Here is a 19,576-nt window from a genome sequence, read left to right as displayed (position 1 = left end):
ATTTTAGATATTTACATGTCTTATGCAAGCCTGAATTTGGTGCTGATATTTTGAAGCAAAGAAAAAAAACAAGGGTCTGTGATTACTTTTGATTCAACTTTTTAGATTGAGTTGTCGAATGAAATAAAAATTTTAAAAAGATATAACATTTCAAAAATAGAAAATTGGATCTGTAACTTGTGCTTAAAAGATAAAGGCAAGTTGAGAAACGTGTCTAGAAAAAGAGAGAAAAAAAAATACGGATATTTTCTGGTCATAGGTCTAAGTCGCAGATCAACAAATAATCTTATGTACGAAAAATAATTTAATAAAATATTGCAAAATAAAATAACTTGTATCGAATGATAATTGAAATTGGTTATGCTACGTTTCTTAAATAGATTCCTCTGATTCTTCAAAATCATCATCATGTACTATGCTACGACTCATGTTTTGTTCTGTTGCTATCCTAAAAGCAATCAATTACAAAAATTGATCCTTTATATTATATAGATGTAAGCTGAAATTAAAAATATTAAAAACTTCAATGATAAAAAAGTTAAATAACAACTGGGAGAGTTTTGAAATTGCAAAATTATAAAATATTCTAAAACATAATATTTTTTATTTATTTATATTGACTTGTTTGTTTTGGGTTTAATAATATTCTTCATTCCATTTTATTATAATGATTATTTTTAGTCTTATGCTACTACTTTTCATATTATTTTTTCTTTTAAAACGAGTTTATAAAATGTGTTTTTTATCAAACTGGTTTAATAATATATAGAATCACATACGACTAGTAAGCACATGACGGGTACATAAAATAAAAAGTTAATTTTAAAAATTTACATAACAATAAAATATTAATACATATAATTGGTTTAAAAAAATTAAGTCAAAATTGTATAAGTTAAAAATAGAAATACATATATCAAATAAAATTACAAATTATTCTTCATTACCTAACGGGTATTATAACCCTTGTATATAATTCAACCCATCAACTAGTAAATAATTAAAATTTGTGTTAAATAGGATTGTAGTTAATAAATTTAGAGACAATATTGAAATTCATCTCTCGTGATAAATTTTGTTCAGGTATATAAAGTTAAGAAATGAAAAGATATAATTATTTTAATTCAATTTTATTAATTTTTTTAACAGAATTTGTCATTTGAATGTATAAACAAGTTAAATGTTAGCTTAAAAACTTATTTAACATTAAAAAAATTAACAAAATTTAATGTAGTTGAATTATAAAAATTATATTTATTCATTTTTAAGAATTTAAAAATAAAGAAATATCAAATAAATTATAAACATATTTAATCTTGGAAAATATTTATTAAATATATCCATTTAATATTTATTATAAACCTTATCAATGAATATTTGTAAATTAAAGTGATGACATAAATAATAAATAATACACATCAATTATAACTAGTTAATTAAAACCAGTTGTATATATTTAATATAAAAAATGTTATATTGATTATTTAAAACTAGATTAATAATATTGAACATAATACAGAAAATAAAAAGTTTATCGTTGTTAAAAAAAAATCAAGTATTGACTTTAGTTATTTCTTCTTGACCAGAATCTACAAAACATTTAAAGAAAGTGAAAAGTGTGAGCCGCGGAAAATAGTGCATTTTCGAAGGAAAGGGGACAGAAGAGTGAGGGATGCGTGACAGTGAATATGGCCATTTCTTAGAAGCCCATCAAATGACTTTTCGTTTCACATTGGGCCAAGGGCCCACATCTGTCGCCGTCAAAAAATAAGATGGGCCCACGACACCGACCAAAGCATTCCAATTGAAACGTTTCAATCTTTCTAACCTTTCAACTCCCCCACCACATTTGTATTCTACCTATTTTTTTTCTTTTCTTAAACACGGTATTTTCTTTTATTTCTTAAATTACTCTCAAAATAATAGATTAGTGAAAGTAATGTTTTACGCGCCGAATCATTAAATAATATAAGCGCTAATTCTTATATGTCATTATTTATATTATTATTTAATGGTTAAATATATTTTTGTCATAAAATTTAAAATTAGTCTATTTTTAAAAAAATTATTTAATTTAATCTTTCATGTTTAGAGATGTGTACATTTAGTCTTTATAATCAAATTTTGTTATGCACTTTATGATAATATTTTAGTTAACATTGAAAAAAATGTGTCAAACGAGATAAACAATTCAAATACTATCATGAAAAGGAATTGAAACGTTAGCTAAACTTAACAAAATTTGATTAAAATGACTAAATCCACTCATTTTAAAAGATGAAAACCTAAATTAGTCAAAAATTTTAAAGATAAACTAATTACAAATTTAACTCAAACTTAAAGAACTAAAAATATATTTAATTCTTAATTAATTATTAGACTGAATTTTTTAGATCGTAACAGTATACGATTATAATTCGTACAAATAATAATTTTAGAATTGATTTGTACGAGTATCCATTTTATTATCGTGTTAATTTAATTGGTAATATTCGAAAATACATTTATATTGTCTTTTAACTTAAAGGAATGGAATCCTTGGTTTGTTTAAAGGGAAAGAAACAAACAAATAAGAGACAGAAGTGCTTTGTACTGTGAAATTGTTAAATGAGTGTGTGTTTGAATTTGAAGTACGTGAAATTGCAGCCACAAGTTTATGATAAAATATTTTTGTATGATTGTTTAGTTTAAGCTAATTTCACCAGTTTTTTTAATGGATGTCCTATGATGTTAGATCTGTGTGCATGCTTATGAAGAACTCAATAATTAGTTAACATTAAAATGAAGATATTTTTAATATAAAATTAATTTTATGATCGACGTTTTAGAAAGATACAGATTATAAATAATAGTTCACAGTGTCAGTTTTTAACTATCTAGTGAAGAAGTCAAAATTGAGTTCTATTCGTCTTCTTTTCTTTAAGATCATTTACTTCAGCTTTTTATAGTATTTTAAGTGATTTTTTTTATTTGTTCGTTAACTCATTAATTTAAAAAGCTTTTTCTTTCTTGTTTTCTTCTTAATTTGTTTTCAATATTATCTTCTTAGCTTAATTATTTTCTTCCTACTTTCTCTTAATTTTCAGAAAAATTGTGTTTTGTTTTTAACAAGATTGTAATTAGAAAAAACATTATGTAATGAGTACTTCTTCCACTTAATAAGATTAACAGAAGGAACAGTTGTTCTCCTTCTATTGACACCCACAACATAATAAGTTCACCTCTTCATTACATGATTTCATTTCTTAGCCCAACCCTCCGCTCATAGTTTCTATTCTCACCCCCTTATTCAAAACCGGTAACACTGTGATAACTACTAAACTAATCTATACTTCAAACCCATACAAATACAAAGAAATATTAAAAACATTATATTTTTAATTTAGAGTCAAATATGTTTTGATCACCCAATTTTTATTAAAAATTAAAATTAGTATTTCTTAAAATTTTTAATATAATTTAATCTCAAAATTTAAAAAATGTATGAATTTAACCTTTTATACATATTCATCCTTTTTGATGAAATATTGCAAGAAATATACAAATTTGTCACCACTCTTGCTACTTCTCGATAAAATTAAAGTGGACAATTTGTACGTCACTGTGTTCGTTTAATATTCATTCTTTCTATAATATTTCACAACAATAATAAGTAATTGAAATATTGTACAATATACATCTTGGCAAAATAAATCGATTATATCATTTATACTCAATCAATTTAAATAAAATCCAACTAAACAGTTAATGCACTTAAGTTATCTTACCACGTTATTGAGTTGTGAATTTTGTTCAAGATGTTTATGTCGAACTTTAAATTAATCCTTCTGAAAACAGATTTTAAGAAAGTGTTTATGTCGAACTTTAAATTATAATGATCTACCAATAACAATATTTCACACTTGTCTTTATGTAAATAGTAACCAATACTCAAATATACTTTTTGTTTATCATCTTTATTTTGTTAATTTATATGATAGATGCAACATAGAAGTTTGTCTAAATTAGTGTTCAGCAACAACAAAAAGAACACCTTGCTCCTAGGTTTTCTGGTTTGGTCGGTGAAAAAAAAAAAGATGACGTGCCACTTTTGTGTTTTGCACATTAGGATTAAGTGTGTGAAAAAAAAAAAAAAAAAACCAAAAACGAAGAAGCGATTAGTTTCACTGTGAAGGGGCAAGTGTATGGTTGCGTGGTTAGGGCGCAACTGTCTCTGTTATCGGAAATCAACAATTCAGTTATCCAAACCGACCCTGTTACTCTTCTTCCAATCCCCCACTTCTCAACTGGTATGGTTCCATTCCCCTTTTCAATTATGGCGAAAATTTTAATACTTCCTTCAAACCTACCATTCTCCATTCATTTCTCTTATCCCTTTTAATTTGCAAATTCTATGCTACGGTGGTTTCAATGGATTATATTCAATTTCTTGGCTTAAATGTATAATCTTTTTGAATTTTAATATTTGGTTTCTGTACCAGGTTCCAGAGCAACAAGTGCTAAAGTGTTAGATTAGAACAATGGACACTCAAAGTGGTAAAGAAATAGTTGATATTGATCTTGGAGGGGGTTCTTCCGGTGGAGAAGCAGCTGGGGATCTGGGTGATGATGACATAGTAACAATGCTCGATGGGCTGGAACTGAATCGGGCGTGTTTTTCTGAGAAAGTTGCAAACTTAAGCAATTTTGTAATGCACTTGGAAGCTCTCGGGGTTGAATTGGAGGGCTTTGTTTTGGACAGAGAAGACAATGATGTGGACGTGGGTTGTATTGGGAAGTTTCTTGAGTTTGACCTGTTATGTGGGGTGTTGGGTTCTGAGGTTGTGGAATTGGATAGGTTCTTGGACGCCCTTCATGCTGATGCTGGAGATAGGGAGGCCTCTTCTGAGCCCAGGCAAGACAATCTTCTTGATTCTGAACAATGTTTGAAGCCGTCCGAGGAGCAGTTTTCAGAGATTAAAAAACTATCTGCTAGTTTTGAGAGAACTTTGTCTTCTTATAAGTGGGGAGGAAATGGTATGCAAAGAAACTCATTGATTGATTCATTAATGTAGGTTTTATTTTTTTGGTGACACATTGATTGCCCGTCATTTATTTCATGATTTTGTCCTTTTCTTAAAAGAAAAGGATATTTCTACGAAATCTTTTACGTCTGTCCCATCAAATTCTGGCGGGGGAGGGGGGTCCACTTCCATTTTCACGTGAAATTGTTTGTGTAGTGGATGAGAGCTCCTCCTGTATTGATTTCCTCTTTTTGGTTAGAAGAAAAATGTGTGAAGAAAATTTTGGAGTTGCTTGCTCAAAATGGCTGACTCATGATGAAACTGTGATCAATAAGAACTGTATCGTTGACTAAATAATTCTCCTTTTCTGATAAATGTTATTTTACCCTTTTTTAATGACAACAGGCAATATTGAAGATGTTGAAATCACCCTAGAGGATGATGAATCTTTAAATGTAAGTTCGGTAATAACCATGCACACAACTGAGCAACAGAGACTTGTTCTGAGGATGCTAGAGAAATCTTTAGCAAACGAAATGGATCTTGAGAAGAATTTCTTTGACTCAAGGGAAATTGAAGAAAATCTAAAACAAAGGATGGCTTCTTTAGAACAAAAGCTAAGTCTGGTGGAGGAAGAAGCTACTGATGTTTGGGAAAGATGGTTTGAGGCAGATAATACACGTGAGATACTGATAGGAATTTCAAAAGAGCTGTTGGGTAGACTCCAGCTTTCTCAGTTCAATTTGAATGGTTTAAGTCAGCGTGAATCTGTGCTCAGAGCTAAGCTTGAAACTTCTGAGGTTGTTGGCAATTCTGAGGTTGTCACTTTAAGGGACAAGGTGTGTTCACTTGAGAAGCAGCTAAAAGAATATGAAAGCCAGCTAATCAATGTGAGGGCATCTGCTGATGCATATCAGACACAGTATGCTATTTTGAGTTCTGAAGTAAGAAAGACAGAAGGTATTATCGTTGAATTGAAAGAAAATATATCTAATGCAGAAAGTCAGGCTAATACCGCAGAAGCACATTGTAAGATATTGGAAGAAGCTAATGGTGAACTCAACAGACAGATAGCTCTTTTGAAAGATAGTGGTGGCAAATCTGAGAGGGAAGAGTCACTTGAGAGGCGGCTAAGGGATTCTAATTTACTGCTGCAGCATGCTGTAGCATCTGCCGAAGCTAGTCAAGAGAAGCAAAATATGTTGTATTCCACAATTAAAGATATGGACCAAGTGATAAAGGATCTTAAGTCAAAGGTCTCTAAAGCGGAGAGCCGGGCTGACAGTGCAGAGGAGAAATGCATCATATTATCTGAATCCAATACTGATTTAAACGAGGAACTAAGCTTCTTGAGGAGCAGATTGCACTGCTTGGAAGGATCACTACACCAAGTGGAAGAAGCAAAAGTGGCATCTGCAAAGGATATTGGAAAGCAGACAAAAGTTTTCAAAAGTTTGGTCATGCAGCTGGCTGTTGAGAGAGAGCGTCTTAATAAGCAGGTAAGATCAGGTTTTTGAAAGCCTACAAAATAACAAAACCATCCGGATATGAGATGGAAGATATTGTTTATAGGCTTCTAGGTCTTTAGACTGCATGATATTTAGTGTAAGTGTTTCTTGCTCATTAATCAACACAAACAGTTAGGATTTCTACTGGATTCAATTGATTTACATTGTATAGTAACTGGGTTTGCATTATGTGATGCTTTTATTTTTTGGATCAGTTTGTGAATAACAATTGCACAACTGAGCAAGCATGATTCTTTCTCCCTTCCTTTAGTTTTCCACCTAAACCTTAGATTTTTACTAGTAATATCTTATTCACAATTGCACAAATGAATTTACTAGTCACCTTGATTGAAGGGGTAGATAAAAAGAAAAAAACACAAAGCAGAAGGACTTCAAAAGAAATCTGATTGAAAATATTGAATGATGTGTTGAAATGTGAGGTATTCGAAACTGAAAATCTTTTGGTATTGAGAACTCAATCTTAGCAAAATGTATACGGGATTTGTTGTGGGCTTTACTATATTCAGTTTATGGTTGGTTGAAATCGGTGTACTTTGTCTGCAGCTGTCTTCCTTAGCAAGTGAGAACAAAATATTGGTTGTGAAGCTAAAGCAGACAAATAAGTATCCTGAAGAAGTTAGTGTGGCTTTAACAACTGATCACAAGGTTGGTACTTCTGACTTTATTAACTTGTGTTTTTATTTTTTGCATATGGTTGATGTTCAAGAATCTCCTGAGCAAGTCAACTTATAAAATTAGCTTTTATCAAAAAAGCATTTCCTAAAAGGATTTTCTGGATAACAGTTGGTTACTTGAAAAAACTACAATAGGACAAATTTACCTGCTTTCTCAGGGCAACAAATGTCAAATAAAACTATTTTCAAAAGCATAATTTTTATAGGAAAAAAAAACACGATTTTTGCTGAAGTAGTGATTATTTTTATAATATGAAGTCGCCAGTGGGTGGATTTGCTGGTTTTTGCGTCATACTATCACTTCTACATTTAGCAATATTAATCTGGTGTGTTGGACTGATTTTTTTATTTATGTTTGGGATGATGGTGATAGTTTGACACCCACCAAACAAAAACCACCCACTTGACAACTCAAAATAATATTATTTTTAATCATATTTATTTTATTTTTCAATTTAAAATTGTCATATATATATATATATATATATATATATATATTATTGTGTTAAAGTGAGTTGGGTGTCAAAGTATTATTTTATTTTTTATTTTTTGGTGTGTAGGAGCTAGCAGTTTGTAACCCTTTTTTGGTTGTTGTTGGCGGGGTGGTTGGCAATTTATTTTTTTTTATCCAATGTAAAAGGGTTGTGAAATTTTTAAAACATGTCATAGTGATTTTTCTCGCTATTTCTAAGAAATATACACTGGTAATAATGGGTATGTGTGTGTGTGCACTTGTTGCTCTATTTGTGGATGGGGTTGGAAGATCATGGGAGCATATCTGCCTGTGACTGTACTTTCTTTCTATTGTTTACGCAATACAGCTCGGATAGAAAATAAATATAATAAACATTATGATATTACCTTCTTTGTTTTTCTTTAATTTTATCGGCACCTAGTTTGCACCTGGTTCTTGGTTGCATTCTGATCCAAAGAGAAAGACTTGACACTGAAATGTTACTAGATATGCTGATTAGTTCACTTCTACTTTCTATTTTTTCTACTTACCATATTTAACTTATTTTGTAAGGAGCTATATTATCTTATTTGATATACATTAAAAGAGTAAATTTAGCATTTTATCATTGTTGTCAAGCCACTTTCTGAAGTTTATAACAAGTTCACAGATATGAGGACTTGGATAAAAGAGGATATAAACATTTAAAATAAATTAAAGCACATAGAAGAATAATGTCAACAGATCAAAGTTGTAATCGTTGCTCCTATTTTCCTTATCCAGGAGGACAGGTCTTGGAAAAATTCATCCACAGATGATGGTAAAGAAGAAAAGTTTGCAGATTCTATGCCAGATGCTGATTCTGTGAGGAGAATAGATGCAGGAGTTCTTAATTTTAAGCATTTATTCATGTTATCAGTACTTGTCTTACTGTTTTCCGCCGTGACTTATCTGAATGTTGATGTCAATTAATGAAGGAATAGTCAGATTTTTTTTCCCTTGCTTTTGGGATCTAGGAGGGAATATTGAGGTGTGGAGGAATGGAACCCTAACCTTAAATATCCCGCAAAGGTCAGTATAGGTTACAACTTACAAGGCCATTGACACTGTAGGTTTTAGTGCAAGTTATTGTGTAGAAATCAAGTTTTGTAGTAAGGGAGAAAATGATTGTGGTAGATATGATCCGGTCTCTTATAACTAGTTTTGAGATTATACTTGGTAATAAGCATATGATGGACCATTTTTCTTAAACAACTTCTGGTGCGATCTTATCCTTTTTGGCTAGTGGGATTTGTTAAGAGTTGTTGATTAAGTTGAGTCTAGCTGAAGAAGATATTAGTATCTATAATGTGACTCATCAATATATGAATTCTTGTTAGAAAATGTATTCACTTTATTGTCTCAACGCGTGAAAAGCATTAAAAGTAAAACAAGTGGTTCTAATTTGTGATCTGGCGACGAGAAATTGTGATTTGCTATTAGCAACTCTGGTGCTTCATCTGGATAGGTACTTTATAGTTAAAAGAACGATCTTTTAATTTGTTTTTTGTTTATGAGCTTATGAGATCCACGTTCTAGTTGGGGACTTGCTGCATGCATGTCAATAATACTCGACGTAAATGGCAAAAGTTTTACCCACCCTAGTGAAGTTTCACTTTGATTATACAAGCATATGCAGATACAAATCCAGAGGAGAACCGGTTTAAGTATTTGAACTGGTTAAAGTAGCGCCTAGTTAAACTAAATGCATTGTTAATATATAGGAATAGACTTCAGAGAGTACCGTGTTACATCTTCCCACCAGTCTCGTACTCATTCGATGGTTGCATGAATCTGTTCATAATGATCCAATGGTTTGAGAATGTGTATCTGGTTTATTAATGAAGTGAAGAACATCTGAGGACTCTAATTTTATGTGATTTCTTTAGATATAGATAATCACAGGCTGAGAACCTCTCCTCCATATCGAATTCAACTGTGTACTTGTCTCAACGAATATGAATGAATGAATGACGAATATATGTTTGATGTGGTCAGATTGCTGGAAAAACCCACCAAACTCTTGATGTTCTTTAAGAGGCCCCTGTAAGCCATTGTAAACATCATTTGAAATATTTCCTACATTATTATCCCGTACTACCAATGGTAGCTTTGCGCCCTTCATAAGGACCCTGTTCTTCCACCTCCTCATCAAGTAAGAAATCAATGTCCGGAACATACCCAGCCCACTTCATCTCGTCCACAAGCAAATGAATTTGTTCATATATCTCTTCAGATCTTGGATGTGCGTTGTCTCCAACAAGAAATGTGTGTACCTCATCTCTTATTTCAATCCAGCTACAGCCTGGCTCCTTCTTTAACTTACAGTTCTTCATTACACTTCTTATTTTTGCAACCTCACCCCACATCCCTGCGTTAGCATATACATTAGATAAAAGAACATACGCTGAAGAATCTTGAGGGTCTAACTGCAATAAATAATTGGCTGCTTTTTCTGCAACTTCCATATTCCCTTGCATCTTGCAATTACTGAGCAAAGTTCTCCATATTACATCATCAGCCTCAAAAGGCATGCTTTCAATAAGCTTTAAAGCCTCATTTACTTGGCCTGACCTCCCTAATAGATCTACCATACATGAATAATGCTCCATATGGGGATCTAAACCATAGTGACTCAGCATTTCCTGAAAGTAGTGTAGCCCTCTGTCCACATAACCCATATGTGCACAAGCTCTGAGGACTGAAATAAAAACTGTATGATTTGGTTTCACATTCAAAAGCTGCATCTCCTCGAATAATTTAATGGCTTCTTCTCCAAGACCATGGTATGCATATGCACAAATCATGGCACTCCAAGTGACATAATCCCGCTTTGGTGCCTTCTCAAACATTAGCCTGGAATCCCGCATATTTCCACACTTTGAATACATATCTACAAGTGTGCTGGCAATATACACATCTGAATGCAACTGTAACTTTAAAATTTGAGCATGAATCTGTTTTCCAAGTTCTACGGTGGCCATATTAGCACAGATATCAAGAACTGTAGCATATGTAAAGTTGTCAGGTATTACACCCATTTCCAGCATCTGAGAAAAATATATCTGAGCATTTTCACTTTGCTTTTGTGATGAGAATCCTGAGATGATCGAATTCCAGGAAACAGTTGTCTGCTCTTCCAGTCTGTCGTGGATCTTTTCTGCCTCCATTAGCATTCCACACTTGCTATACATATCAACAAGAGCACTGCCAACAAAACAGTCTAACCCCATACCAGACTTAATGATTCTTCCATGGATCTCCATACCATTGTTTAAAGCTTGCTGACCAGCACATGCCTTTACAACACTACCGTAAGTAAAATCATCAGGTTCCATTGCTGATCGCTGCATTGAAACAAAGAGTGAAAGTGTTTTCTCTATTTCTTTATTTTGCTCATGAGCTGCAATGATTGCATTCCAAGACACAGCATCCCTTCTCTCCATCTCGTCAAATATTAAACAAGCTTCCCTCAGAGCTCCACACTTGCCATACATGTCTAAAATTGTATTCGCAACACAAATATTAAACTCTAAACCGCATTTTACAGCTAATCCATGTAGCTGGATTCCCTCCACATGGCCTTTGATCACTGAACAAGCAGTCAAAGCACCAGACAAACTAATGTCGTCAAAGCCAAGGTTAGTCCTCTGTAAAAACTGAAAAATCTCTAAAGCCTTAAAACCTTGTTCTTTCCGAGCATATCCAACAATAATGGCATTATAAGATTGCCGAGGAGGATTAGGCAACAAGTTAAATACCTTGCAGGCATCAGGCATTCTGCCACATTTTGCGTACATGTCCAATGTGGCAGTTCCAACTATACCGTCATATCCAAAGTCAGACTTTAGAGCGTGACCATGCATCTGTGTACCCAATTTAAATGCAGATAAACCCGCACATGATCTGAATACACTAGCATAGGTTGATTGACTCACCCCCATACCTACTTTCAGCAAATCCTTAAACAGTTTTAGTCCCTCAATAAACCGGTCATTCTGAACATGGCCCGCAATTACAGCACTCCAGCACACCAAATTTCTCACTGGCATTTCACGGAAAACCTTAAAAGCATCATCCAATTTCTTAAATTTTGAGTACATATCTACCAGAGCACTACCTGTCACCACATCATTCACAAAACCCATCTGAATTGCAAGGCAGTGCACCTGAAGCCCTAAACCATAGTCTTCAATACCTAAACAAGCTTTCAGAACAACAGCAAATGAAGCATAGTCGTATGTGATTTTCAGTGATCTCATCTTGACAAATATTTCAATTGACTTTCGATTAGCACCATTATGTAAATAACAAGAGAGCAAAGAATTCCACGAAACCACATCTCTTTCAGGCATTGTGTCAAACAAAGACTGTGCAAACCCCATGTTCCGTACTCCAGCATATCCAAATATCATAGTATTCCAAGAGATCACGTCCCTTTCAGGCATTCTGTCAAACACATTGAATGCATATCCCATATTGGAACATTTACAATAAAATTGAATTAAGCAGTTGGCAACATAGATGTTGGGCACAAAACCAGTTACAATCATCTGGGCATGGGCTTGTTTGCCAGGATTTAGAGCTTTAAGATTGGAGCATTTTTGGAAAATATGGGAAAATGTTAATTTCTTGGAGGGGTTCATTTGGGTTGAGGAAAGAGTACAAAATGCATATGGTGGCAGGGTTTTGATGAGTAAGTTTGATGGAGAAGCTTTGAGCATTGCAAGGCCACAAAACACAGTACGCTGTAACATCTACTCACTAGTGTAATAGTACAATGCATGAGTTCGCGGGATTTTCATACTTCAAAACAAACCAATGAATTGGTTCCTCTCATAGTTTTCATAAGAGATGATTGTTCCAAAATAAATAAATTAGGTCAAAGAAAAAGAGGATCATAATATTTTCTTTCAATATTGCAATACCAACGTAAGCAAAAAGTGAAAGATATAGTTTCAAAATATATGTATATGTATACATAATAAATTACATATCCTTTATTTTCAGGACTAGTTTAGTTAGTTGTTTAGAAGGTTTTTAAGTGTTACAAAAACCTCTAGTTTATTTACTAGAAAACATTGTTTTCTCAAAAAATAAAAAAAGTCAAGCCTCGGAGCTAAGAAGAAGAAAAATAAAATAAAATAATGTTACTAGTTTAATAGAGTAGACTTAAAAAAATTAGTGGGTCCAAGATTTTTTTTTCAAAACACGATACTGCAATTGTACAAAAAAAATTTGAGTGCATGGAGGCTTTAATGAATTTAATTGATTTTCTGTTGCACACAGTTGATTAGGAATTCCTCTATTATTGTTTGTTTTTAATTCAAAAAGTCAATTTCTACCCTATTTCTTTTTTTATTTATTTTCAATCAAACAACTTTTGTTTTAAATTTATTTTTCTTCTTTTCCTTTCTCACTTACCTACTTTCTTTCCCTTTCTATTTTATTTTTCTTTTCTAAATGTTTCCTTAGAGACTCACCCAAATCAAGTTGTAGTAGTTTTCTATTGTTACTTTTGTGACAACTTTTGTTTTTCCAAGATGACTTAATCAATTTGTAGTTATTTGATATTTTATATAAATTTCAGTAAATAATACCATCTTTAAATCTAATTAAAAAAATAAGACTGTCGAAGCTTTTAGTTTGTAAAAATTTTAATACGTGATTACTAAAAAAATTCATATTTTCTATTAATTTTATTTTAAAATTTTTTTAAAAAATATTTATAAATTCTGTTATGAAATTTTTTTTACAGGAGATTGCTGTTAATTTTTTTTGCAAAATATTTTGTGTAAAACACTCTTCGCAATAAATTTTGTAAAAAATACTTACAAATTTTATAATTTTGTAAAAAATAATTATCTATGAAGAAATTACCTGCCAATTAAAATTCTTAGAAAAAATAGCAAGAAAAAATCTTTTCTTACAAATTTTCTTAACAAATTTCCAAGAAAAATCACATTTAATATGAAAATTTTTAATAATGATTCAGAACTTTGATAAATAAGAAAATACTACCAACACACCTTTTTATTATTAATAAAAATTATCAAAATAGATACATCTTGCAAGAATTGACCTACTTTTTTATTAATAAAAAAACTGGACACATGAAACTAGCATTTATTTCAATCAAGAATTTTTCCTGTGTTTTTATGCACCTAAAAGGAAGAAAAGAACTAAATTGATTCAAATAATGTTCTCGTTAATTCTTCTATTTACTAAATGGAGTTTTTCATTATTTTATAGAAATGTGTCTCTCTCATTTTATCTAACAAATTTTGACAGTCCTTCAATCTCTCTCTTATTTTATAATTACAAAATTAACCTTTTTTTAACGACTAAAATTTACGTTATAAAACATTTTCCTTACTGTATTTTTACCTGCAAAGTTAATTTTCTTTATGGTTTGTTTGTGTGATTGGTGGAAGTGAATGTGAAGGTTGAATAAACTTGAAAAATTGTTCGTGAGGTTGAGATTAAAATGGGTGTCACTTTTTACAGCAGAGAATCCTAGAAGCATGATAGTTGTGTATACCGTTCTACAATCCATATGCAATGCATATACAGCAAAAGTGAGAGTTGTGAGAAGTGAGATCTTCTGGTGGATTTACTTCACCCATATGTATCCACTTTTCAGATTTTTAAAAACTTTTCTCACTAAGAAATTTGCAAAACAAAGCAAGGTTGTCACTTTCATAATTTCATTAATTCTCTGATTCCACAGTGTTCACAACAGCAATCAAAGAGAGCACTCATTCCCTCTAGAGAAACCTTGCTTTGTGTGGCCCTTCAGAGTGCCTTTGGTTCAACATTTCTACCAAGTACCATTGCCCCTTTTCCTTCCAAATCATTCTTATTTTTAAAGCTTAAGTGGGGACTAAGAATCATTATTACTTCAATCATTCTAGCTTTGAAAATGATAGGCAAGGAGGGTCTCTCAATAGTGCCTCTTTTTGTTTATTTGGATTCTCACTTTGATTTTTCTGTATTGTTCTTCTGCTGTGTCTTTATTTTCTGTACTGTTCTTCTGTTGTGTCTTTATAATATAAGCATGATTAATAATACACCAATATTGGTGTACTTTTCATGTTTAACAGACGATTACACTAAAAATCTCAGCAAAGAATCTAGACTCTTTTCTCGGTTACTCTCGCTTATCTTTACTCGGTGTTTCTGATTATCCCTTTTGTCTTACCTTAGAGGTACATTAGCCCCCACTACCACTTCACCAATTTATAGCACACCCAACATAACATTGACAACACCTGTTAACTCTGGTCTCTACATGGGTGAGTCTGAATGAATGTGTGAAACTCCACAAAGCAGGCTTAAGCCAACACAATCTAGTAGCATCAACATAAATGTCCAACCTATTTGTCAGGAATCTTTATGGTATGAAAGAAAAGAAGGAGTTTGGTATAGCCCACCAATAACCAATTTGCATAATAATAATAATAATAATAATGGACTCCACCAATGATCAATTTTGGTGCTAAAATGATAATGAATAAAAAAACTATGTTGATTATGTAAGTTTATCCACTATTAGACATTAGGCAAAGGGCTTTATTCTCTCAGCCAATCACACTGTGACACCTTTTCTGCTATTTAGAGAGTGTTATCTCCTCAGGACAAGAAATTGTGGTCAATGAGGCACTGGATTTTTGAACAATTTGGCAAGCTGATTGCAGAATCATCCAAGATAATGTTGGAAGAGAGGACAGATAAAAACAAAATCAGAAGCATAAAAGAGAGTGCTAGTCTAAAACAAACAACAAAAAAGAAAAGAGCCTCAACAGGGTGCATATCGCAGCATATCACACACTAATAATTCTGTGCTATGATGCCATTAAGTAAGGTGTGTCCTCCAATGTTTGGAGAGAACTCAATGAAAAGATTATGCAACATGCTTCAGACATATTTCTCCATTTCATTCTCCTTTTGACTCAAAGGTCTTTTCAACTACTAATCTATTTTAATTTAACACCTTCATTTCTCTCCACAGATATATGTTATTGTATATATACAAGAACTTGAAGATGATCACATATTTGATGGATCTTTCAAAGGTTCAAGAAATAACAACATCAATGAAACCTGACTCATATAACAGATTGACACCATCTTCAATCCAAAATCTTAAGACAATAGGTTTATACGTTATTCAATTTTTTCGCTGTTAGATTCATATTTGTATGAATGAATCATATGTAGATTCTTGTTGCTGGCTTTAGTTTTCTGAGTAATCAGATATCTTTGCTTTCCATCTAATGGCTAAAGCTGATGTTACTATTATTAAATTCTAAGTAATGAACTTGAGCTTTAACCTCTTCTTTATCCAAATTCAAAAGCTGATTTTTTTCTCATTCTTTGCAGAAGTGATCCACTTGAATAGAGTGCTACTACTTTCTGATTGGCCTGTTTACAAGTTTGGCATTACCATTAATTAAATAACATAGCCGGTTTCATATTAAGCAGTTTCCGTGTGTCATTTTTAATGTCACTATGGAGACCTAAGTTTTTTTCTGTCATTTTAAAATTCTACAAGACTGAAAAATATCTACCATGCCTTGTGTTTTCTACTGGCTGATTAAATTATTAATTAAATTGGTGAGTTTGGAGGTGAATTGATTAGAGCGCAATGCAGCACCATATGATTGTGTTAGGGAATCAAAACCAGTTTAGTGGAAGATGTTAAACTGCACTCAGCCATGTATTAATAATTAAATAACATTAAACTAAGTTCGTGTTCACAGAAGTCCGAAATTGCTGCTTAACACATGGCAAGAGTATGTGAAATTGTGGTTGGATAATCTACGACATATCTGACACGACCACACACACAACAGCAACATCAACAACAGCAATAACATAATAACAAACAACTTCTTATTGATATGATGAGGTACATTTTATGCTATCTCCAATAGAAAATTGGAGATACAATACAACACCCATTTGAAAATAAATAATAAAATAAATTGAAGCACTAAGTTTCTTATCACTGTGTATATATTTGTGTAGTGGAGAAAGAAAAAGAAAGAGAGAAAGAAAGAAATAAAAGAAGTACGTAATCTGATATATTATTGTACGTGCAAGTAAAACCAGGGAACGAAATATCTTAATTGAATGCTTTTGCGTAGTGAAAGGAGATAAAGACTCAAAGTGTGTGGTCTGGTGCATGATATATTCCGCAATGGAGGATGTTGATGAGATTCTTGTTCAACAATGTCATGGTACGTGTCGAACTGCAGTGAAACCTTCAAGTACTATCATTGTACTCATGTCTAATTTCAATCATTCTGTGTCCTCCTTCTCTTCTTCATTTGAACGTGTAAAATGGTGTTTTTGCTTCGTACAAGGTATTGTGATGTTTGTGCTATTTTTATTGATGTGAGCATAGAGATATGGATTGATTTGATAAATCAAAAATTAAATGGGTACCTATATATTTGTTCAAATCTCACCCTTCTTGTCATGTTCAATCACGATCCACAATATTATTATTTATTAATAATAATTATTGTAATGTATGGTCTATTAACATTTCCTAACTAGACAATTGGTAAGACGGTCTAAGGATAAGCAGCTGAAGACAGTCCACTACATACAGACGATTCTTGAGTTGTTGATGTGGTAATTTCTCGTCAACAACTTAAAAGATCGTCTGCCTATTGTGAACCATCTTCAACCACTTATTCTTAAACCACTTGAGTGATTGTCTTGCTAGAAATATGGATAGGCCAATATAATTATAATAAATTTGATAATAATTTTGGTAATAATAATAATAACATGGGTTGTGATAGTGGGGTGCACACGCATGATTTCATGTGACAGCACCAGCAGGCCATGTTGCTCCTTCCCTATACTATATATCTAACCCTAAACGAAAAAGAAGGGAAAAGAAAAAACAAACAAAGACCCCACAAAACCTAAATAATATGGTAAAAATAACTGAATCATATGTAAATGACAAACTTTTAGCATACATTATTATTCATATTGATGATAAAGGAGTAGAACTTGTTTATTAATAATATGTCAATTCTCACTTAATAACATAAAGCAGTTATCAGATGATTGTTATATTTCAGTGCCAAAATAAAATATAGAATAATAAGATGTGTTGTTGTTCTTTTATATTTTTATTACGTACATATTAAATTAAATGTTTTTACTTCGTTATTTATAATAATTTATTAGTACCAATATCTTTCGTTTAAACAAATTTTAATATGTTTTTGAAGAAAATAAATTAAAAATAATAATACAAATTATTTGTAGTAAAGCTATAAAGGCAATTTAAAAAGCACTTACTTTACATGAGTTCATGCTAAAATAAGACCAGTCTTTCCTTCTATTTTTAATACAGACAAATATCTATCTCTTATATTTTATTGAAATGACAATCCTTTAATTTTTTAATTTTAAAGAAAAACTTAACCAATTCTTTTATATATATATATATATATATATATATATATATATATATATATATATATATATATATATAACGTTATCACATGATGTGAGTGAGATTACTATTTGAAGCTGAGGTATTCATTGAAGCAGCAACAACCTAACATTATACTATAAGTTCATAGTCTAGATACTACTAAAATTCTCATATTATATGATTTTTTTTTGGTAATTTTGTTAACAAAATTTGTAAAAAAATACTCTATTTTTTTTGCTATTTTTTTAAAAAATCTTAATTGGCAGGTAATTCTTTCGTGAATAATTATTTTCTACAAAATTATAAAATTTTCAAGTATTTTCTACAAAATTTATTGTAAAAAGTGTTTTATACAAAATATTTTGCAATAACATTGGCAGTAATATTTCCTGCAAATTTTTCATGACAAAATTTATAATTATTTTCTACAAAAACACTTTGAAACAAAATTGACAGGTAATATGAGTTTTTTAGTAGTGAGATTCTCTTCTTTTATTTATTAATAAAACAATAATTATATTCTTTATTTTATTTATATTCATATTTACATTAAAATCACATTTAATAATAATTTTATAATTTTAACTATATATTTTATTGCTATTTGTGAAATTTAGAACTATATTAAAATTAAAAACAATAGTAAGTTTTTGTAGTTTCCAACTACGGATATTTATTTTTGTAAGATATAAATATTGAGGAATGTAAAATTGTCACGACAGCTTGAGTCGTGTTCATTGAATGTGAAACTTTAAAGTCATGAAACGTGAAATATTAACCACAGCATATATTTTTGTCATTTTGTTTGATTTTTCAAGATACTGCGACAGAAATTATCTCATGCTGCTATAATATATAGATATATAAATAAATAAATATATAGGGAGAGAGATTCAAATTTAAGATTAAAGTACGAACGAATCTAATTTGAAGGGAACTATACATTTTAATTTAAAAAAGTGTGTACGAAAAGACTTAAAAGTGATTTGAACGCGACAATTTCATATAAAGATAGATTGCAAGATCGCATTTTTATCCAGGAGCATTATTTAATTTTAAGAGGGAAATAATATCAAAAAATTAAATTTTAATAGAGAAAATAATAAAATTTTATTAACTTCCAAAATTTCCCTTGTTATTCATCTTGGATTGCTTAATATATATATCTAATATATTTTTCTTTGTAATTCAAAATAGTTGAATCCATCAATGATTAAGCAAAAACTAAAAATTTCCAATTACATTTTCTTCTATGTACATAATTATATCATGTAAAAAAAATTATTTTCCATATTATTTCATAATATTGTTTGACAAAAAAAAAAATCATACAAATTGACATGTGATATATACATACACGAAATTAACACCAATCTACATAAATAACTTGATTGAATAATTTTAATAAAAAT

At 31.1% G+C, this 19,576-nt stretch overlaps 2 protein-coding genes across 2 annotated transcripts; one reads left to right on the top strand and one right to left on the bottom strand.

Moving 5' to 3' along the window:
* Positions 1-4,486: 4,486 nt before the first annotated feature.
* LOC114185320 (WPP domain-interacting tail-anchored protein 1-like) lies at positions 4,487-8,911 on the top strand. Its single transcript, XM_028072981.1, has 4 exons — positions 4,487-5,016; positions 5,409-6,502; positions 7,076-7,177; positions 8,444-8,911. Exons 1-4 carry the CDS (start codon positions 4,521-4,523, stop codon positions 8,630-8,632), a joined length of 1,881 nt encoding a protein of 626 aa, XP_027928782.1. The 5' UTR covers positions 4,487-4,520; the 3' UTR covers positions 8,633-8,911.
* An 827-nt stretch (positions 8,912-9,738) lies between these two features.
* On the bottom strand, positions 9,739-12,605 carry LOC114185319 (pentatricopeptide repeat-containing protein At3g02330, mitochondrial). The gene has a single exon (XM_028072980.1). The coding sequence runs from the start codon at positions 12,454-12,456 to the stop codon at positions 9,787-9,789; it is 2,670 nt and encodes an 889-aa protein (XP_027928781.1). The 5' UTR covers positions 12,457-12,605; the 3' UTR covers positions 9,739-9,786.
* Positions 12,606-19,576: the final 6,971 nt, after the last annotated feature.

The sequence above is a fragment of the Vigna unguiculata genome, chromosome 5, assembly GCF_004118075.2.
Source record: "Vigna unguiculata cultivar IT97K-499-35 chromosome 5, ASM411807v1, whole genome shotgun sequence".
Taxonomy (NCBI): domain Eukaryota; kingdom Viridiplantae; phylum Streptophyta; class Magnoliopsida; order Fabales; family Fabaceae; genus Vigna; species Vigna unguiculata.
The sequence above is the reverse complement of the archived record's forward strand: the minus strand, read 5'-3'. Positions and strand labels throughout refer to the sequence as shown.

Bases quoted from the DNA above. Each gene is read 5' to 3' on its own strand.
- LOC114185320 (XM_028072981.1), top strand. From the start codon at position 4,521: ATGGACACTCAAAGTGGTAAAGAAATAGTTGATATTGATCTTGGAGGG. The intron at 6,503-7,075 runs GTAAGATCAGGT...CTTTGTCTGCAG, and splicing joins GAGAGCGTCTTAATAAGCAG to CTGTCTTCCTTAGCAAGTGA. The intron at 7,178-8,443 runs GTTGGTACTTCT...TTCCTTATCCAG, and splicing joins CTTTAACAACTGATCACAAG to GAGGACAGGTCTTGGAAAAA.
- LOC114185319 (XM_028072980.1), bottom strand. From the start codon at position 12,456: ATGTTACAGCGTACTGTGTTTTGTGGCCTTGCAATGCTCAAAGCTTCT.